General features: G+C 34.9%; 3 protein-coding genes across 3 annotated transcripts; all 3 read right to left on the bottom strand.

Moving 5' to 3' along the window:
• Positions 1-414: 414 nt before the first annotated feature.
• On the bottom strand, positions 415-9,546 carry LOC117314883 (xanthine dehydrogenase/oxidase-like). Its single transcript, XM_033868987.1, has 16 exons — positions 9,429-9,546; positions 9,162-9,225; positions 8,849-8,918; positions 8,251-8,338; positions 7,896-7,982; positions 6,932-7,123; positions 6,405-6,550; positions 5,943-6,024; positions 5,356-5,451; positions 4,909-5,037; positions 4,613-4,687; positions 4,214-4,266; positions 3,996-4,110; positions 3,397-3,483; positions 2,497-2,664; positions 415-2,058 (listed from the first exon to the last, which is right to left on the bottom strand). The coding sequence occupies exons 2-16, from the start codon at positions 9,193-9,195 to the stop codon at positions 1,876-1,878; spliced, it is 1,605 nt and encodes a 534-aa protein (XP_033724878.1). The 5' UTR covers positions 9,196-9,225; positions 9,429-9,546; the 3' UTR covers positions 415-1,875.
• LOC117314897 (xanthine dehydrogenase/oxidase-like) lies at positions 9,537-15,720 on the bottom strand. The gene is made up of 10 exons (XM_033868996.1): positions 15,591-15,720; positions 14,665-14,747; positions 14,186-14,279; positions 13,396-13,505; positions 12,575-12,747; positions 12,220-12,373; positions 11,900-12,086; positions 10,547-10,725; positions 10,153-10,272; positions 9,537-9,653 (listed from the first exon to the last, which is right to left on the bottom strand). Exons 1-10 carry the CDS (start codon positions 15,691-15,693, stop codon positions 9,561-9,563), a joined length of 1,296 nt encoding a protein of 431 aa, XP_033724887.1. The 5' UTR covers positions 15,694-15,720; the 3' UTR covers positions 9,537-9,560.
• On the bottom strand, positions 15,647-23,539 carry LOC117314907 (xanthine dehydrogenase/oxidase-like). The gene is made up of 11 exons (XM_033869007.1): positions 23,465-23,539; positions 21,773-21,888; positions 21,442-21,499; positions 20,809-20,905; positions 19,169-19,277; positions 18,225-18,351; positions 17,733-17,797; positions 17,409-17,477; positions 17,062-17,121; positions 16,558-16,690; positions 15,647-15,758 (listed from the first exon to the last, which is right to left on the bottom strand). The coding sequence occupies exons 2-10, from the start codon at positions 21,818-21,820 to the stop codon at positions 16,643-16,645; spliced, it is 681 nt and encodes a 226-aa protein (XP_033724898.1). The 5' UTR covers positions 21,821-21,888; positions 23,465-23,539; the 3' UTR covers positions 15,647-15,758; positions 16,558-16,642.
• Between the last annotated feature and the right edge of the window lie 267 nt (positions 23,540-23,806).

Here is a 23,806-nt window from a genome sequence, read left to right as displayed (position 1 = left end):
TAAAGATGTATCAATGATAAAACATCATACATAATTATACCATTCAGAAATATGTTTGTAAATATTGTTTTCACACGCTCATGAAACAAAACAAAATATCACCTTAATTTCAATGTTTGGCAACAAGGTTTTAATCTTTAGGACACAGGACCGGAACAAATAGTTCAAACATTTCATTCTGAAGTTAATCTACTATTTATAACTCTATCGTTGATTTCAAGGAGTAGATATGACCTTTAGTTATATGGTATTGAAAAAAGAAATGTATATAGTTAAAATGTATACAAATATATATATGTATATATAAAATATATGAGTAGTTAAATATTGTAAAGAAAGATCAAATGATGTCACGCTATTCCGGGTATCTTCTTAACGAAAAATAATGATACAATTGAAAACAAAACGTCAAGATATATTTGTTTGGAAGTATTCCGAGATTCAGAAGGAGATACATGTATTGAGTAGATAAGAGAAACGATAATTATAATAAACTATTCATAATCTCAGATAACAGACCTTAATACAAACATATAGATATCACTCCAGTCACACGTACCAAAACAGAATAATTCTATAACGACGTGGTATCACTCCAGTCACACGTACCAAAACAGAATCATTCTATAACGACGTGGTATCACTCCAGTCACACGTACCAAAACAGAATCATTCTATAACGACGTGGTATCACTCCAGTCACACGTACCAAAACAGAATCATTCTATAACGACGTGGTATCACTCCAGTCACACGTACCAAAACAGAATCATTCTATAACGACGTGGTATCACTCCAGTCACACGTACCAAAACAGAATCATTCTATAACGACGTGGTATCACTCCAGTCACACGTACCAAAACAGAATCATTCTATAACGACGTGGTATCACTCCAGTCACACGTACCAAAACAGTAATTCTGTAACGACGTGGTATCACTCCAGTCACACGTACCAAAACAGAATCATTCTATAACGACGTGGTATCACTCCAGTCACACGTACCAAAACAGTAATTCTGTAACGACGTGGTATCACTCCAACAACACACACCGAAACAGAATACGTCTGTAACGACGGCACATGAGAGCAAATTAATATGTACAAATGGTCAAAACATACTTTCAGATGATGGCAAATAGCTTTCCAGAACCTTTAAACAAACCAAATTGTGTGTTAACGATATAATGTACGAATGTTACTTCGTTTGGTATCACAACAGTCTTTTTACCAAACACAACATGCTTGTACTTAATGCTGGTATAATGTCTTTAAACTCTGTATGTAGATACAGTCAAACCTGTTCTAACGGCCACCTTGAATAAGCAGCCACCTCCCTTAAGCGGCCAGTATGTGGTCCTCCCGATGGAAAACACTATATAATGAACCTTAAATAAGCGGTCACCTGTCTAACGCGGCCAACATCCACACAAATCTGCCCCGAGTCGTTGTATCGTCCTGTATTAAGCGGTCATTGTGTCCGGAAGTAGACATCTGCGATGATCACATGACCAGGTATTTTTATCAAATTCATCAAAACTTTTATCTTTGTTGGTTTTCATTTCAAAATACACTGTACATGATACATTGTTATCAATACCATTAAGTGCATTATGATATCATCAATTTAATAAACTGCATAAAAAAAGAATTGGGCAACAGGCCGTTTCTGGCCAACCTGGTTTAAGCAGCCCACCTGTCTTAAGCAGCCAATATTTGTCGGTCCCTTTGGTGGCCGCTTAATACAGGTTTGACTGTATAAACTATCCAATCCGGATGGAGACGATGAATGCAATATCACCAAGAAACTTCCGGGGATCTAGGTATTTATGAGGGCACACACTTGCCCATGATAACCACAAAACTTTAGGGTCTAATGTTGCCTTTTGTCTGAAGGGATCGTAATCGGACATGCTAATCGGATGTTCTCAGCGGTTAATGGAATACTAAGGTCGAATGAATCGGTAATGCCGACGTCCATTCGGCAGGATCGGATTGCTTCCCTCAGAGCTATGTAAACTGATAACGCCAGATTTAGGGGCGGTTCGCCTACACCCTGTTATAGATACAAATAAAGTTAATATATTTATATGATTTCACAATGTTAACATATCTGTAAAATATACCGCTGATTATACTGATTAACTTATATTGTTGTATTGGATACAGATCTATTGTTCAATGTTGTCAAGGAAAAAAGAGTAAGAATTACGATTAAAAATGTAACAAATGTGTGTAGATAATTTCACTTTTGTTTTCACAAGAAATACTTAATAATATACGACCGTTTGGCCCAACTATCACGTAACATCTGATCTACGTAATGATATCTTGGCCAGGCTTTTATACTCCTATGTAACATCACTCATCACACAAAATATCAAGTGGAGAAAAATCATACCTAGCAAACGAAGTATCCATCAAAGCTAGATAAATGTCAGAAAATATAAATCAATGCACACATTGTATTTAATGTAATGACAATGCCTTTTACCTTTGAGGAATACACGGTGCCTGCGTTAGGACAGTCCTTGAGTATATAAACTTTCATCTGACGTGGGATGTTTCTTATCCCCGGTATTTTGTAATCTACTGGCCCGCTAGCTAGCGTATGGCCTTCGGGTGAGATTTTCACTTCCTCCATAGTAATCCATCCGTATCCCTGGATGATAGCAAAACAGTTTACGAAAACATATTTATATTGTATCAGGTTTATTAACGGATAAATCTTCTAGTCAAGGAATTCAATATTTACATCATACAATCATACAAAAATGTCATCGGATAGGTTTTATCAGCATTACTTAAAAAAAAGGTACAGGGTACATAACGAGTGGTTGTTGTATGTGGTATTTCTTGCACTCGAGTGAGTTATATTTCAAAAGTTAAAAACAAAAAACTATAGCTTAAGCATAGCTCCAGTCAAAGGTCACCGTCTCAACCAATCTAGCAATTTAGAAATACATCTGCGTTTAAATCCATGTATAACTTGTGTCAGTGATGCTAACGTCGATCATTTTTACCGACCCTTTAATCATACGTACCTTTATACCCGCAACCAAAACCTGGATCTATATTAGATAAAATTAGGTTCTTCTATCAGACAGTCGCCTATGACACCTGAACTGAACAAATCCGCCTTCAACTGTTCCACGTCTAGCTACAGTTTCAGAATTCCTCACAGCTACGTATCTGAACATATAATCCCCAGCCTGTTCCACGTCTAGCTTAGTTTCAGAATTCCCAATCGATACTTACCTGAACAAACCCGCCCCCAATGTCACCAACATCTAACTCCGGTTTCAGAATTCGCCATAGATACATACCTGCATCGACCCGCTCTCAGTCTCACCAAAGTTTAGAACCGGTTTCAGAAGTCCAAAAACATATTTACCTGAACAAACCCGCCCTCAATCTGACCAACGTCTATCCCAGGGTTAAGACTGTTTCCTATGTCCATAACTATGTCGGTGCGCAAAACCTATATTAAAAACAGTACAACACAGAAAAAGTATAATGATCCACTCAGGGCCTATGAATGATATTATTGTGATAAGATCGCTATTTTGTCATTAGTTCATGTAGAGAACATATCATTGTTGTGCCTACACCATAAGAACAATACTACCTTGCTGCAGATTTAGAAATTTGTTAACGTTTATGTGTTTTGCATTAATGATTTCTTGAATACTTGATAGAATATATCTTAAATCTAAGGTGTTTCCAATTCACGAATATTTCAATTATTATAAAATGGTCCTGTAAATAACGTTGCACATTACATAATAGTTCATTTAAAAAGCCGAGAAGACGAGTGCATAACACTTTAAGATAATCTCAGTAACATGTACAAGGATTCAACACTGGATCAACATCGCCCAACAAACTTACATGGTAGCTTTAGAAATATGGATATTCTCAAACGCGCCCGAAATATCTGCGTGTATACCATTGTAAAATAATCATTTTTAAGACTTTATCATCGTTACATACCTGATGTGCTCCGGTCAAACAGTCGATTTCCACCTCCGTGCACGCTGCCCCGTAGGTGTAGTAGTGACAAGGATTGCCCACACCCTCAACATAGTCCCACTGCTGGTCCCCTGACCTTAAACAAGAGATATAATATTACTCGTTTTACGGATTATTAGTCTTGTTAGCAGAGTATAGTATTGCATGAAGGGCATTTTATTTCTCTAACATATAATTACCTGCCGATTCCAGTGGCGGAAAGACTGACTCTGTCCATATAAGCCGAATTTATCTAAAACAGTATTTATAGAAACAAGATAAATATCTGAACAACGTCTAACTTGAACTTTCTCAAACGATATGAATGAAGTATATATATAGATAAAGACCCTTAAAATACTTTAGCCAAGGGAATATATATATCATGACATACTATAGTGAAATGAAACTCTAACAGACTTTGGTGTAATTATTGTTAGTAATAGTGTGGTACTAAAAGGCATGCAAATCACTATCAGATACTATAGTACTTTTTTTCCTGAATCAACATGTAAGATTTTAGTGATTTCTAATAACAGAAATAATCAAACATAGACATATCGTGCACGTCCTTTATAACTTTCTATTTCTGTACTTACCCACGTTGTCCACTGGCCAGAGGGATTTTTCTCCTTGTATGGCTGTAGCCGTTTATTGATCTTTCTGCAGGCATCCTATAGACAAAGTAGATAAACAGTTATATTTGTTCTGTTCAACCTTGTATTTATATTTCTCTAGAAAGCCATTGTTAAGCCTTTAGTAATATTTGGAAAACATTTATAAATGAAGACATAAATTGTCTCCCTTTCTATCATGTGTTTATCACTCGCTTGTCTTATTTGAGAAAATGTTTTCTTCGTTTATTATTTATCCCGTCGGTTATCCTAAGTTGTACCAGAACAGCCGCGCCTTGCAGATCTGACGACACACTGGCGGATGTAGAGGTGGTGTTTGGACATGTATTGGTGGCTGTCTCGCTGATGTAGATTTTGTCTATAGGCAGGCCTAAAGCACGGGAAGCAACCTGGTAAAATGAGGCGGTACAATAAAACCTTTATCGCATTAATCCATCAACTTTGTTATGTTAAAACATAAAAGAAATATCGAACGTGTGGGTAGATTATGAACTTGTTCCGATATTTATAAAAAAAATCAGATCTGGCATGCAGGGGATTGAGATTGGAGATAGAAGATTGAAATAAACCAGAAGAGCATGATTTAGTTATTAAAACGCATGCATGGTCACGACAATGTCATAATGATCAATAGTGAAGATCTGTATACCTGATAGGTTGATTGGCTGGTCAATGTGTTCCATCACGGTCCCCGAGACGATACTCACCTGTATCATCTTGGTATGGAGTCCCTGTCCCATTTCCACCCCTCCATGAGCTAGTGTCACGGATCCATCCAAGTAGATATTCAAAAATGCTGAACCCTACCAATCAGAAACGCAATAGTCAATGTATGTAGATAGCATGTTTAACCGTTTATAGTTGCATGACTAAATATCCCATTTAATGTGATAATCAATAATGAAACGCCAGTCCAGCTATTGTGACATTATTTAATCGGCCGGCCGGAGATGGAGAAAGGACACGCTATTGTCAATACTGTCCCGCTTATGCCAAACCAGAATTCAACTAGGTTTTGAAAGGAGAAAAAAACTGAATTTTACTCTCATACTCCCTTGCTTTTGTAATTAATTTAAAAATAGTATAACTTCAATAATTTTCTTAAACGTTAATTTTACTAACGATTTTTTTTTTAATTTCGCCCGTGAAAGGAATTAGAAGAATCAGAAATCTAGGTCAAATCCTGATTAGGTCACAAATTGAAACCAAAGAAAATAATACAACAACATAAATGTCGATGTTATTCCAATTTCTAATTGCTGTAAAATAAGATCGAAGAGATTAACAATATTACCTGATTTAGGAAACGAACCGGGTACCCGATACCGAATTTCAAAGGCATCAATGCAATACCTTTCTTTTTGTATCTGTTCTGTCTGTAACAAACATATACATACTGTACATGTATGTAGCTGACCATTAAATCCAAGATTTTTAGAGTGTATTTATGTTCTAAACATTCCTTATTTTTGGTTAAAAGATAAGTACATTTTTAAACTGAAGGTATTGCTACCTATTGTATAAATTAATGGTATTACCTGTTGTATAAATTGACTACATATTGTTGCCTATTGTATAAATTGACTAGATATTGTTACCTATTGTATAAATTGACTAGATTGTGTTACCTATTATATAAATTGACTGTATATACTGTTACCTATTGTATAAATTGACTTTATATACTATTACCTATTGTATACATTGACTGTATATACTATTACCTATTGTATGAATTGACAGTAGATCTTGTTACCTATTGTATAAACTGACTGTTTTCTTCCTTTCACCGAATTGGCTTTGTAGCATACAATCCCGCCAGCAACGTTGTAACATGCAGTTTTCCAGTTTCCGTTTATAATGAGTAAGGCTGCCTTCCCTGTACATGTTCAGTTCCCGGACCTGCAGGAAAGACATGTGAACATCCATCATTAAAAGACATGATACAATAAATCATATTAAACATATACTATTGCTTATCAACCAAAATCCATTACATCACTGATACATGCCATGGGTGAGTAAAATTTCAAAAGATTTATCAGAAATATGATTTTACATAAATCAAATGTTTGAATTATGTAGTTTGACTGACCGAGTGTTAATTTTACAATTAATGAAGAATCTAATTTGATGGAGGTAACGAGTGGTGAAGTGTGTTTACCATTTTGTACTTACAAGTCATATCCATTGCACCTTTTAAATTAAAATCTTGTGTGTGCAAATTAATTAAATAAGGAATATCAAACACTAATTCTAGAATGACAATTGACATAAACATACCAATTCCTGGTCAAGACCAGCTGTGTCTGCTACACGACACAAGATGGCTTCCATAACGAAGACAGCCTCTACTGTGCCAAATGACCTCATTGATGTATTAGAGGGAGTATTCGTCTTACAGACGTGGCCATATACAGAAAACACGGGGATTGTGTAGGCTGCGTCGGCTTTAAAACAGGCAGTGTCTAAAATCTTAAAAAGAGACAAAATATCCACCAGTTGGTGCAATTTAACACTCATCTCGTTGTACTCCAGTACACAACACGATGCAATTTAACACACAACACGATGCAATTTAACATACAATACGATGCAATTTAACATACAATACGACGTACTTTATTACACATCATGATGTAAGTTAAAACACAACACGATGTAATTTAACACACAACACGATGCAATTTAACACACAACACGATGCAATTTAACATACAATACGATGCAATTTAACATACAATACGACGTACTTTATTACACATCATGATGTAAGTTAAAACACAACACGATGTAATTTAACACAACACACGAAGTACTTTAACACATAGCACGATGTACACAACAGGATGCAATTTAACACACAACACGAGGTATTTTAACACACAACACGATGTAATTTAACACAAAACACGATGTATTTTAATGCACAAGATGTTATTTAACACACAACACGATGTATTTTAACACACAACATGAGGTATTTTAACACACAACACGACGTAATTTAACACACAACACTATGTATTTTAATGCACAAGATGTTATTTAACACACAACACGATGTAATTTAACACAACACGATGTAATTTAATACACAATACGATTTATTTAACAAAAAACACGATGTTATTTCAGGTTTACATTACATTTTCATGAGAGATCGCTATATATTACTTACCTCACTGAAAATATTTAAATCAAACCACACAATGTTTTATGTTTAGTAAGGAGAGTATTATCTTACCACGGATGACACATCTAGAGTGTACCCAGCATTGACATAAAAGTGTATGGACACAGCCTCTAGCGTCCCGTCACGCCGGAATCCCGCCTACACCAAGTAATCGGAGTCATTAATATGGTAATGTAATATCGGGATTTTAGACATCTTTTATAAACAAGAAGTGTTTAAACATATGGACCATATAAAACCGTTTTTTCTATCGTTTATTTAACTATTTTCTTTTGTCATTGTCGTTTCTTTACTACTATGCATATTTTTATCCGTCAATAGTCAATACCGTTCTATTTTTACATACAAAATCCAAACAACAATTCGCGGACAGAAGTTCTAATGGTACTATTAATTGGATATTTACTTTAAATTTTGACATGAACTGGTGCCGCTTTCCGGTAGTTTTGAAATCCACGGATCTCTCCATTATTGTCCGAACAGGCTTACCCCATCTGTGAATACAAAAAAAAACAGATCTAATAGTTTTCATTCAATCATTAATCTCGCCCCTTAACTTTTCTGTGTCAAATATATATGTTGTGAAAAAGTATATATTTTTTAATCGACATGTGAAGTATACAGCTATAACTCTCCATATTAGCTACATCTAGCTTATAACAGATAAATAAACAATATGGTATAGATACATTGTCATTTGATCAATCTCGTCCAATTATATTATTGTGCTATTGCGATTCTCTCATAGCGACCTTGTTCGTGTCACGAATGATGATTAACCTAGCATTAAAACAAAAGAGGTACACAGAAGAGTGTCACCCCCAACTTGTCCAGAATCTGGAGATGTTTAATTGGTAATATCGCCATAATTCTGAACGATTCACCTGTAAGTCGATTACAGGTAAGGCTATTGTTTGTACATCACCTGTTCTCATTTCCTTATGTTTTATTACCTTTACATTGTACCTGTCAATGTATATGTCGTTTATTTTTGGTAAACTTACTTGTGAGCTGCTATTGCCGCTGGACCAAACATTAACGGCGTACGGTATTCTCGTCCTCCAAATCCTCCACCTGTATTAGGAATACATGTACATCACATATGGGCCTATATGTATTTATTCTGGTTTTGATACAACGTTCCGGCATCCCTACATAATGCTTGATTAGAAACAAATAATTTCATAAAAGTGCTAGCCACTGTATATAATGTCATTTTTTATAATTGTGGATATAAAACGGTTCATCAACTCACCAAGCCACTGTATATAATGACATCGTTTATAATTGTGGATATAAAACGGTTCATCAACTCACCAAGTCTTTTCTGTCTGACGATGATTTTGTTCATCGGTATTCCTAGTATCCGGGAGGCCGATGACTGGAAATTAAACAATTTCATAATATTACTATGCATAGTGTGTATTGTATTGTTAACAGTTACACTTTAGTAGAAAACGTTTGAACAGATGTTGTATCCTTGTAAATCCTTCAGTTTCAAACAAATTTTAACTCAATTCTAATACATACTAAATGTTTTGTATATTGATTGACTGGAAATACATGTGATATCTAGATATTTACCTGACAGAAACTTAGTGTTTGTGATGTTGTGAATATTTCTATTTCACTGGACTCATTTTTCGGTACAACAAGTGTCCCCACTAGGTTCTAGGTAGAAATGTTCTTGGAGTCCTGATTGTATCTGGCCCTCTATCACAAGTCACAGTGTGGGTATTGTTTCTCTGGGTCTCCACATTCTATCGGGTGTGAGGTGTACTCGAAGTAGGAGCCGGCTGATATAGCTTCCTGCGGATCACATAATGTAGTAATTATCAATAATATTAGTTAGGCAACGCAGTTTGTCTGGTTCCTATTTATTCGATGCATCATATATATGAAAGTATTTTGACGTTTTAAATCTATAATTTTGTCTAAAAGTAGTGTAAACAGATAACATGGAGGCAACATAATATGTAAAAATAATGTTTTCCAGATAGATTGAAGGTTTACAAACCATATCATAGTTGTTCTGTCACTAGATGAAATAAAATTTGGGGTTCAAATAATGCAAATCCGTAGATTTTTATTTATTTTTATTTAGTCTCAAAGACCCACCATATCAGTGACTATACTAATCCTACCACAAATGATTAAAACGTCTGTCTGGTAAAGTAAGAATACCAGGCAATACAGTTACTTGACGGGTCACTGAAAACATTTCTATAACCTTAATTGTTGTCATACTGCGTACAATCTCAAGGGGACAAACGAAAACACTTGTATATCACAATGTACATAAATGTACCTCTATTGTTATAACGCTAGGTAGGTCCTCATACGTGACACGAACAAGGTTGGCTGCTGTTTTTGCGGACTCCTCCGATGATGCTACAATCGTACAAATGATTTGTCCGACACAGAACACCTGTAACAGAAGAAGCCTTTATCAGGATACAGCATGGTAATCACAGAACTTAAACATTATATTAATAACAAACCATCAACGCGAACTTTCAGAAGTATAACTAAATGATTATGTTTTTCACTTCAACAGAAGTGAATTACTATCGAATATGGTTCTTTCATCGTTTCGTAAGATTATTCAGACATGATATGTTTGCATAGGATTTCAATGAAATTCATAAAGGATATTCTTAAATATCAAAAAACAATCTGACAAAATCGAAACTATGTATCACCTCATTTTCAGCAAATACAGGCTCATCCTGTACGAAAAGTCCCCACAGGTTCTCGCCGGGTACTGATGATGCATCCAAGAAGTCTAAAACCCCAGGCGTATTCATAGCGACACTTTTGTCAACACATGTTAACCGCGCATGAGCCCTTGTACTCAAAACTGTTTGCACGTAAAGTTCATCTGGAAATGGATGCGTCCAAATGAAATACATGCAATTCATCGATACGTATAACATTTTATACTACAACGTATGTAATTGTTTGATAGGAACATAACTCAAGAACTTGAAGATTTGGACATCAGTATACGAGGGCAGATTGATATGTTGTGAGCCTCATAATGAAGAAGGTACTCAAGAATGTTCTTTTACAGACCTACTATTCTCTTACTATATAGGGCCGTGTAACCAAGGACTGGTTGCATTTATTAAGTGTATGTCGACGCGGTATCACTCTAAAGTAAACAAGACAAGCGACTTTTGCAAAATGGATAAAATCGGTGAAAGAGCAGTGATCAAATATTTGCATAAAAACAGATTTAACACCTAAAGATATCTATAATGATATGGAAGCAAAACCAGAGAAAGATGTCCCTTTATATGCAACAGTAAAAAGGTGGGTGACGGAATTTAAGCGCGGCCGACAAGGCCATGAGGATGAATCCCGTCTTGGAAGGCCTGTCAATGTTGCAATCCCAGATATGGTCAATAACATTCGAGGATCTTGCAATGCGAAAGCTTTCGGCCTGAAGGATACCAAATCTTCTGACAGTTGATCAGAAGCACATCAGCCGCATATTATCACGTGCTAATCCTAACCTATTTGAGGAAGATCCTACCAACTTTCTTCAGAGATTGGTCATGGATGAAACATGAGTCCAACTGAGGCAATTAAACTCCAGCGCCGCGAAAAGCTCACTAAAAATGTGTTATTCCATCAGGACAATGCTCCTGATCACAAGTCTTTCATTGCTTTAAATTGATTGAGCATCCACCTTATTCACCTGATCTCGCTCCATCAGACATCATTCATCTATTTCCAAAACTGAAAACAGCTATTTAAAGCCTCCACTTTCAGTCCGATGATGACGTCACAGATGCAGAGGGTGACTTGTTGAACAGCCAAGAAAAGGAGTTCTATAAAAGTGACATTGAGGCCCTTAAACACCGTTTGCAAAAGTGTATAGATACTGAAGGAAATTACGTTAAAAAATAATACAATATGTCCGGCAAAATTCAAATGCTTCAATGAGGCTCACACCATATCAATCAGCCCTCGTATATGTGTAAATTGTTCCGGAATGTTACATTTTATATATCATGAAAAGTAGTATGCATTCCCAAATTATTTCTTACTTTCAAATCTTGGCATATCGTCCAGGAACATGGCCTCTCCGGTCACCAGCGCCGGGCTAGCAACAATAGGGACAGGACGTCCAACACTGTCATGCGCTGGTTGTCCAGGAGATGGCGCCTGGTACACCTGCTGACCTTCGCAAGTCGTCCATTGGAGGTCATTGGTATCCTCTACTTCGCTCTGGCGCTTATTGGAATGAAAAATGTTATCTCTTTACTACCCTTCTACCGCTATCATATTTACCGATGATATAAATTACTGATAAGCAAAGGCAAGCTAGGACAAGGAATAAAATTTAAAGCACTGTGTTTCTACTTACAGGTTTAAGCGTATCTTTCATTTCTTCCCAGTATTTCACCATAAAAGCACATGCTAGTTTCTTTCTGTACTCGCTGATAGTACCGTTGGATTCCAGAACAACTTCCCGTTCTATCTCGTCACATACCAACGCTAGTGTGCCGTCATCTGGATACCTTTTTACGGAGCAAAGTCAATGCTGTTAATACCAAGATCAAGTTCGAGTTAAATGGAATAAATATTCAATAATTTGTAAATAACGGATTTTATCAAAACCTCAGCACGATTTCGATAGTTTGTAAGCTTTTTCGATATTTTCGAAGATTCTATTCTTATTACCAGGATACTTTATATTTCTGCCCTCAAGTAACTGTTACCTTCCTTTTGCCAGTAGAGGGGCACTGATAAGTTTCCTTGTAGTGTTGAATACGCTTCCCAAACAGATAATGAGGTCATCAATGGAACCAGTTTCACTCAGTTTGACATAAAAACAACCACTTAGGTGAGCGTAGCCGCTATCAGGCTGTTTATAGTATGTAATGCATGTGTTCTGGAATAAAAATACGATATTGTAAGTCTCTATACCAACACCATTTACAAGACTTACTATACCAACACCATTTACAAGACTTACTATACCATCACCATTTACAATACTAACTATACCATCACCATTTACAAGACTTATTATACCAACACCATTTACAAGACTTACTATACCAACACCTTTTACAATACTAACTATACCAACACCATTTACAAGACTTATTATACCAACACCATTTAGAAGACTTACTATACCAACACCTTTTACAATACTAACTATACCAACACCATTTACAATACTAACTATTCCATCACCATTTACAAGACTTACTATACCAACACTATTTACAATACTAACTATACCATCACCATTTACAAGACTTACTATACCAACACCATTTACAAGACTTACTATACCATCACCATTTACAATACTAACTATACCATCATCATTTATAAGATTAACTACACCAACACCATTTACATGACTTACTATACCAACATCATTTACAAGACTTGCTATACCAACATCATTTACAAGACTCACAATCTACTGTAAATGCTAACTAAATTAATTCAATGTATTTCATGTATATTGTTATTATGAATATTTCGATTTCATTTCGTTATATAAAACGATATATTGACTTACCACAGAATTTATCGGTAGCTTAACAGAAACCAAAATATCAGTCTGGCGAAGTGATGTGTTCCCATTGTTGATAAAGAACTGATTGTCCAGTGCTATCTCCATTAGTCCGTCTACGAGAAACCGATCATGGTATACTATTAGTTGGTTCCGAGAGAATTCTTTACCATATTTTGTGATTTATTCTTATCAGCTTTGCATAGATGGCTTATTCTTATTTGATAAGATAGACTTTAGTTAATCATAGATTTATTTTAAAATTCATTTTCTACGAGAAACCAATCATGTTTGAACTTTCATTTGGTTCCGAGATAATTCTATACCATATTTTAGAATTAATTCTTATTTAGATGAGCGTAGATGGCATATTCTTACTTAATAAGATATTTTTTAGTTAATCATCATATTTATTTGTTCCTGCCTTATAATCAAGTAATTATTTAATTTGATTATCAGTTAATCAATCCAAAGTAATAAGTGAGAATGAACCATATGTGGAACTGTACCCTTTGTTAGTAGGTAATCGAACCATTAGACCTTAATACCTGATGATAATCATACATCATATTTATAAATGTAACATTATATTACTTTACATAGCAGGACGATAAATGAATATGTTTTGCCTAGCTATATATGCTATGCTTACTTTTTCGTTAATGAAAAATGAAACTTCTTAGTTTTATGAATCACTGAATTATATAAGAAATAAAACTATAAATACAGTTTCTTGTCCTGAAACTAAACTTGCTTTTGTATACGAACTAAAATTATACACAAGTTTTAAACCTACCTTTAGAAGCAATTTTAGCTATCGCTCCTGCTGCCATTAAAACGACACAGAGATCAGATCGAGGATCGGCTGTCATCACGTGACCTCCGAGAGTCTAATTAACAAAACATGAACAACTGAACAATCCTAAATGCATCAGCTGTGTATGGACAACACTGTTTATACAACAATCACGTGACGCCTTCAATTTACATCTTTACTTTAATTGACAGATTGGTACAAAACCAGTAAACGATACTCTCTGACACGAAACTCTCAAATATGACACTTTAACATGATACTCTCTGACACGTTACCCTCCAACACGATACTGCTTAGCATGATACACTCTAAAACAATAATTTATGACAAGTTATCCTTATATGATACACGTTACTCTCCAACACGATACTCTCTGATACGATACGATCCAATATGACATTCTCTGACAAGATATTCTGTGAATTGTGTTGCCATGCAAGTTGTTGAATGAAGCTTACCGCTTGGTTCCTAATCTGTTGACAGGCTAGCCATCGAAGACTCTCCTGCATAGCACTAATGACATGACCGCGTACACTTTGACCTTTTAAAAAGTAATGGTGATACTGTGTGTTAAAACATGTATAGTAAACTTTTAATGTTACCTTGTTATTACAATGTATGGCGCCAAATACAAAAAATACAAACCTACACCATACCGTATAGCGGGTTATTTTAGCGAAGGGGTAATTTAGCGACTAGTTTTGAAAGGCTAAGATAAGAACTGCTAAATATTAACGTCATCTAAAATAAGACCGCTGAAATTTATCCTAATACATACCAACGCATCCATAATTAATCTTTTAAAATCAACAGTAGATTAACATTGTCTTCCTCTTTTACTGCTCATTATTGAAAATAAGGTACTGGCCATCTTTGTATGCTAAACTTAGAATTTAATATTGGACAATCTAAGTCTTGAATTTTGACGTTAAAACACTGGATTTTATAATCGCTAAAATAAATCTCTATACGGTATTATGAAGACTCATTCGCAGTTTATGATGCAAATACATTTAATACTTTGTGTACACTTAAAAATCAGCCAAATTAATAAAAACTTCTAATTTAAACGTACCACAATATTTCACATAAGTGACTTTTTTAGAACATCTTAAACCAGTGTTTTAATTAGTGATAATAAAGAGTCAACCGAGACGTTTGTTTCTAAATACATATATTGGGTACATAAACGTCTGTTTATTATAGAGGATCATCTCCATATCAGTTTTAGAAAGTGATATACAGCAATGTCAGATGATTAATTTGATGCTCCTATTTTATAAATCGTAATTAAAAGAATATGAAGACATACATATAATTGCATTGTTACGTTGTAGCGTTGTTTAAATACCAATTTGATAATAGAACATTAAGAATTACACACCTCCAGGGGACAAGGCACATGCTTTCAAACGCTCCTCAATATCGGTCAGTGTCAGAGCGGCACCTATGGTGATGCTCTCGTCTGTTCGCTCAAATATCGTCATTTCCTGTACATGTGTGCACGATATCAATGTTCCGTGAGTGATCCGCTTTGATTTAATTTGTTCACCTGTGAAAGAATGATGGAACAATGTTGTAGGTACATGTATAAATAGTGTATGGCATTAAAATCAAGGTAGTCATACACCCTGACAACCGACATAATTGTGGATATACATGTACATTGCTCCTCTATTACGTTCATTATAATAAAACGCTAGCGACCATTGTTTCAACAGATAATTTCATACAACATCGGGGCTTACTTTAGTAGGTAGAACATAATTTAATGGTAATCACAACGATGGTTTCTACTAGAATGAGAGCCCCTATGCCATGAAACAGTGTGATTGTTATTTTTTGAGATTATAATTATTTCTGGTGCAGGAATTTTCTACACAAGACTCAATGCATCAAATGTATGGATACAGATTTTGCTAAATCACTGAATTGTAGCCTTAAAATTGTACAATATCTATACTTTTGTATACTTTGATTGTTGACCTCATTTTAATTTCACTACGCATTTGTATAAATAAAACTGGTCCTGGCTATAAAAATAATGTACCAAGATCACGGTGACAATAACAATGCTTAGTACATCAGAATTCGACTATGGTTGCTGTACCTAATTAGGAGGCTCCCGTCACATCAGTGTAGTCAGTGTGGTGATCCCCATTACAATCGCATGTACACTACACTGTATACCTGGTGAGCAGCATACATTCACTTTATACCCAAGATAATGCTTCTAGAACATTGTTGTTGATATGAAGACAATCATGCCCGAATGGTAGCACTCAAAACGTCAAACTTTAGTGTCACAAAAAGGAAGTAACTATGGTAGATGCATTAGGTTTGTACTCTACCTAGATTAGTAGCCCCCATTACGATGTGACAGTCAGGATATTGCTCCATGAGGTTAAGAACGTCTCCCAACATCACAGGCCGAAACTAGCTCCAATGCTCATTCCGGAACTCTACACTTGTCATAGCTTCATTCTAAGATGAAAAGGATTTGAATTGTGAATCGAATCAATTTGTGGTATGTAATTTTAAACTATCAATACACATCTATATAAATTGTTTTGATTTCAACATTCTTAAAGGATGATTGTGTATTTTATATCAGAGTAATTAATGTTTTTGTCCACTAATTATCCCTGACGTAATGGTTAATGAACATTCATTATATGTCGTATATTGATTCACTCGAGTATCGTTCTTTCCTCTGTTCTAAACTAGTAATTATCTCCTCAAGTACAAAGTCAACACAGAAACACGATAGTTCTGATTCGACAGGCGATTTATATACATCAAGTTTTATATCATAAACGTGAACATTATTATGATGCAATTTTTAAATGATATACCTTGAGTTCGTTCTGAAATTGTAACTGACCACTACTTTTAGAGACGCTGCTGTCCTGAAACTGATATTTTTATTTTAATGTAACATTAAAAATCATGAACAAATTGAAACAAAATTCAGTTGTAACGATAATAACAAAAAATGAGTTCAATGTGGAAAAGCCATATTTTGAATGATATACATAAATAGCTCTTACACTGCGACATTATTGCGGATGATATACCCAAGATATACAGTGCAAATCAAACATATCGTACAGTTTTAGAATAAGCTTAATTCAATGAATCAAGAAATATGTATTCAATATGATGTACTTTTTCAGCCATGACGTCATAGTACCAATCTTACCTGGATTGTCCCCTGTTTGTCGGTGTCCACACGACAGAGGTCCTCGATATCCCCACTGGAACACTCTCCCTTATTTTTGTAGAAATAATAAAAATAAACATCAGCTATGTGCTCACTTAAATCCCAGGCCTTACACATAGGAAGAGTAAGTATGTGTTAAAGAAAGCGTATATCGTAGTTTAAAGAGATGAATACACTTTAAAAAGCCACTGTGACACTACTCGGTAAATAGTTACATATTAATTGTACTTTCGATATTAATTGTTAAATTACTACTTTGATAATTCTAGAAATATTTGCTATTCATTATAAACAATGTATTACCTTTTTACAAAATGTTTTAAATGCATCGACTATTGGTCTATATCCCGTGCAACGACAAAGATTACCTGGAAAAATGATTAAATACAAGTATAAAGAGAGTTAAAACATGGAATTTGAGTCACTTATCGTTTTCGTATTCCAAACTATTTCAATGTTTTTACTAATTATAAAATAATGGATTTCTGAAGAACGGACAAGATCGAAATGCACTGTAATATCCCAGTGTTACAATGTTCAAATACATCGTATTAAGACACTCGATAGGTTTCATCGCCATTGATACTTAGATATATAGTAAATCTATGATCAACAATTTGAATGGTATTAATTGACTTAAAGCACAATATAGTTCAAACGACAATATAACTGGTACCCCATGAACATATAGCTATGCTCACTATGCCCCTGGTTAAACTTTCATTCTTAGCTAAGATTAAGTTAACATATACTGAATGGTATGTAAAGAGCGGGTTGTCCTTCCTAGTGTTGTACCTTCTAGGGCTTTCTCGAGAGACTGATCGGATGGGTTCTTGTCATTCTGTAGCAGGGTATACATTGTCATCACCATTCCAGGGCTACAGAAACCACACTGTATACCAAACGACTCCACCAAGCGTTTCTGTAATTATCACACAACTGTATACAAGGCCGAACGCTTAGTCAAGAGTGTTGTATAAATATAACACAACTTTATACAAGGCCGAACGCTTAGTCAAGAGTGTTGTATAAATATAACACAACTTTATACAAGGCCGAACGCTTAGTCAAGAGTGGTGTATAAATATAACACAACTTTATACAAAGTCAAACGCTTAGTCAAGAGAGCGCATAATTATACCACACAATATCATACAGGCCGAACGCTTAGTCGAGTGTGGTTGATTATATCACACAACTGAATAGGAGGCCGAAAGCTTAATCGAGAGTATGATTAATTATATCACACAGTTCTCTATGAGGCCGAACGCTTAGTTGAGAGTATGCTTATTATATCACACAGTTCTCCGAGACCAAACGTTTCTAATGAAGCTTTGTCTTTAACTTCATCATGAATACCGTTTGTCAGTTAACATTTATTCTTGTTTGAATAAAAAAATAAATCAAAGTTCTTAAAGAAGTTATAATATGACATGCATTTTTAAAGAACTGACGAATGTCAAAAATTTAGTTTATGAGATAGCCTATGTATTATAGATTAAAAAAATTAAGATGAAAGCACAGGTGTCTGTTTCTCATTAGTATTATTAAAAATGTCATCCCTTACAATTGGTCTAAGATCTACGATGCATCGACTGTGGAACGGAAGTAGACTTGATCGGTCAACAATTATACTTAATATTGTGTATAGAGGTGTCGACCAATCAGATCCCCCTTGTCTTCCTACCCTTCCACTTCCGTTATGAATTATAAACATGATTTGAGATGAAAGTGTATACCTGTACTTGGCAGAGTCCTTGTCTTGTACTTCCAACCCCTTCCACCGTTGTAATGGCGTACCCATGCAGTTGACATACCAAAACGAGACAAGCATTTAAACTTGAATGTCTTTTGGAAAGTTAAGTCATAATCTTCATAGATTATCCTGTAATTGGTGTAACTGTTGTTAATCATTACTGCTCTCTTTGTATTTCTTTTAATCTTTCCGATTATTCCAGAAGTGGAGTTAATTGAATGTGGATTTTGAAATACTCTAATTGTTTTCATTAATCTTGAACATCCACTATTAAAGATTCTGTCTTCTATCATGTTGTTTATTTTGTCGATACTCTTTACACTTCATATTTCTCATTCTCAGCCTCTGTTGGCTAACTTGTTTTTATTTTCATCTGAAGCTGATTATTTTGAATAGCTTATCAAAACAGGTAACATTTACCTTACAATAATTAATTTTTCTTTGTTTTCATGGTAAATACTCAAATCTGATTGGTCGAAAAATTCTTTTCATTCTTCTATGAAAGAAATTCCGAGAATGGCGCGAAAAATTTGACGTCACAATACGACAATTGACGTTGCGTATTGATTTGAGAAAAAGAATCCCATTTAAAACCAGTAAAATTGTACATGAAACATGTTTTAAATTAGAAAATCATATTCAAAAATTAATTATAAGCGTTGATGTAAATTATTTTTTACTTAAAAAAATGACATCAATGCTTAAATGCATTTGAATTTCTTTAAATTATAAAAACTTAAGTGAATTTGTCAATTAAGGACAAGAAATCGAGGACGCTAAAAATATATCCCTCTTAAATCGAAAATTACGTACAACGTAACTAACAGGGACAGCTTAAAACTAAGCTGTATAATAGGCTCAATGATTTCAATTTGCCAATTGTTCACTTTCAATTTCTAGAAGGTAACATATCTGCTTCCCCTACCTATGGTTTTTACATGTCACAGCCATTCGGTATTCAAGGACTTGTTCCCATTATCACGATTCCCGTCGACTATTGAAGAAGAAATCATCAACACAAACTTTGAGAAATGCAGGTTGCTGAAGACCGTAGGACAGTTTTAGGATCGTCAGAATAATCTCATTTTGAAAAGAAAACCATTTCCTTATGCAACATGAAGTCTTCTTGTCCGTGTTTCGTCGATTTTGAGCTTGAAATATGGTTTCGTTATCGTGCCGGAATGAGTATTAGTAGTACTTTGGTTTGATTGGTTTTGTTTAACGTCCTATTAACAGCCAGGGCCATTTAAGGACGTGCCAGGTTTTGGAGTTGGAGGAAAGCCGAAGTACCCGACGAAAAACCATCGGCCTACGGTCAGTACCTGGCAACTGACCCACGTAGGTTTCGAACTCGCAACCAAGAGGTGGAGGGCTAGTTGATAAAGTGTCGGGACACCTTAACCACTCGGCCACCGCGGCCCCCAAGTACAAACTATGTTTGCAGTATACATAGTGGAACAAATTAAATTGTAAAATCAATGTCTGTACATTTCAATATATTAGAACAATAGAATATCTTGATATTTTTTTGATGTTGAAACAAAAAAATTTTTTTTTTAAATCCCCAAAACAAAGAACAAAAACTAAAATATACATATATGAAGATTATTTGACAAAAGATACTGGAATTGTTGTTCTGCCTTGTCCCACCATGACAGCATCACTGTACACGATCCACATCCTCCCTGGTTACAGCCGTTCTTAGTCCCGGTTAGTTTTACTTGACATCGTTTAGGAAATATGGTGTCCTTGTCTAAATATATATATATATATATTTATATTTATTACATTTTTACCAGTGAAATATCAAAAATTATTCATTCTATACAAGTGACATTTTTCACTAGTGAAAAATATCACTTTTGCTGATTTGACCAAATTTGGTATTACTGAAGACACTGTTAGATATCCTCTATATATAGGTTGAAATATTAAATTTGGAATCTGATAGTCATTCAAACGTGACAGAATTAATATCGTTATAACATTGTCAACAAAAAACACATGTTCTTTTAAATACCTATACCTACTTGTTGTACATCAATGTTCCTGCTACAATCTGCCATGAGAGATTAACATCTTTAAAAGAAACATCTTGTTTATGTTATACAAAAAGAAGGACAGAAACTGAAATTATTCTAATATAATGGAACGTAATATTCACATTCGTTTTTTTAAATTTTCAAGAAATTCTGTAATTATATAACTTTTGTATTTGAATTATTGTGAGTTAATCGAAACTGTTTGTAAGGATACGGTGACGTCTGAGATACTGCAGCAAGGTTGTCGTGGGATTTGGATTATCGTCCACAATCTTAAAGGAAGCGGAAATCGTGAATACAGGTAACATAAGTTGTAGTACGTTAAATAACCAAATAAAAATAAGAACACAATAAAAACGTTATGATATCAAACTTAGGCTTCAGACACTTCCTTTACTCTTTTTAATTAAGTTAATATATCTTCTTTTTTATTTTGGTATTGATCATTTATTCCATTTTTCTAGATTATCACGAATCGGTGTATCATATTTTAAGATCTTAATGAAACAGTCGTTCTCCACTAGTTGTAGAAATAGAAGTCTTACTTTCGCTCCATTTACAAATAATACTAAAGTCTTCTGTGTAGCCGTCATATTTCAAAGAATGCCTTGTCGTTACTGGGTCAAAAGGAAGTGACGTCACTTGGTACCATCATCCAACACTGCCAACAGAGAATTAGTATGGATGGAAGATCAGCGATGTTGTACTATTTGTATATATTTCAGTTAATAATAAGTGAGTGATCTCGGTCTTGGTATATGCCATTGTCGTTACACAATGTTTAATGCATGTTTTAAAACAGTTACACGTGAAGATGAGTTATTTAACACAGGGGGATTGTAGAATTTAGCCTCGAAGCCACAGGATATATATTATTGCATCATAATCAAACGACATAGCCATATCCAAGAGGCAACATAACAAGATTATTGTCATGAACAGAATATGTTTAGATCAACAAAATAAATAAAATATCATACAATCTTTGTTCACGATCTTCTTGAATATTGCATTAGGACAGCGTTAACGTAGGCATTCCTCAATGAAGTACTTCAAGGAGGAGTTAGCGAGAACAAGTAGGCTACACTTATATAAAAGATATACACTTTTTCATTAATAAAATATTCTTCATATAACGATGTTTCAACCCCCAGGTGAAGATCAAGTGTGTGCAGTCAATCGCTACTACTTTTCTCGTGAAGATGAGACCATAGACTACCCTGTATTGACGTGATAGTGTTGTATTTCACTTTATTCTAATTACTCAAGATAACATGCGCCATCTGTATGTTGTTCAGTTAGGTAGACACCAGCTTTTAAATATATATCTTAGAATGACCCATGCAGGTCGTTCACGAGGCGAAAATCCACCAAACAAACGATTGTAGCGCCCCAATCTACAAGCAATTTGTCCCATAATGACAAATTATCGGTTTCCGATTTTTCTTAAATTTTGGCTATCATTACTCCACAGAAAATGCCAAATAATAAAAAAAAATATTTTTAGTGTAAAAGAATCGAAAGTAGGCTATCGCTTTAGCAAGAAAAGACAGTTAAAAACGTGCATCCTTTGAACATTTGTTTCTTTAAGACATCGTCGGATTCCCACGGTTGATTGCACTACACTACCCTAAACAACTGATTACCAGTGGGTAAATTTCAGCCAATCAGATTTAAGCTAACATACGCTTTATAGAAGCTGCATATCAACAACAATGGCAGCATGTGACCTCGAAAACGTGTTTTAGAACCTTAGTATCACTGGTAACAAAATTACACATATTTTGTTGTCAGTTTTGTTTTGCTTTATTTTAGAATAATTTTACGGTGATACATGTATTTTGTTAACGTAATAGTATTTCAGTACTCTCGGTACTTTGACTTAAATGTATGTCGTCTAGTGATGGCTTCACATAGTGACATACGTCAAGACACAATGTACATTTACTGACGCATCGGATTGTATTTTTTCTGTAATATAGACGTGAAATGGGACAATTAAATCTAGCTTGAGTGTACGTTTCGTTCTTACTGCAGGCACGAGCTCCGGAAACCCACTGTCCATATCGGAATTTTATTTAGTTTGTGTGTCGTGAATCCCACCTTATTATACAGTATACCACTATAAAGAAATGTTTAATATTTCCAACGAGTGTTCACACAAAGAAATTGGCCAAGTATTGAGCATGGATGTTTAGTGTAGGGTCAGTGCGGTAAAGAAAACAGAGTTCACCTACCTGACTGAGATATTGTTACGACCCGTCTGTGGTATAGAAATCGGGTTAAACAACAGACGTGAAATGTATACCGAGATGTCCCGAATAGGCTGTGTGCCCGATGGAATAACACCAGTAATAGTTTCATTTATAGTTTATCGGTTAGATGGGCCTGATATAGTTATTTTTAGACTTGCGCAAGTCATATTGCCGTACTTGGTATTTCATAAGAAAGGTTATAGTCCTGCAGAAAAGTGCACAACTGCCCCAAAATCTTACAATACGGTATATTACGATGGCCGATAGCGGCCGCCAAATAACAACTACAGAGTAATAGATTTGTGTACATGTACATTTTCTAGA

The sequence above is a fragment of the Pecten maximus genome, chromosome 2 (genome assembly GCF_902652985.1).
Source record: "Pecten maximus chromosome 2, xPecMax1.1, whole genome shotgun sequence".
NCBI lineage: Eukaryota > Metazoa > Mollusca > Bivalvia > Pectinida > Pectinidae > Pecten > Pecten maximus.
This window is presented reverse-complemented; position numbering and strand designations above follow the sequence as displayed.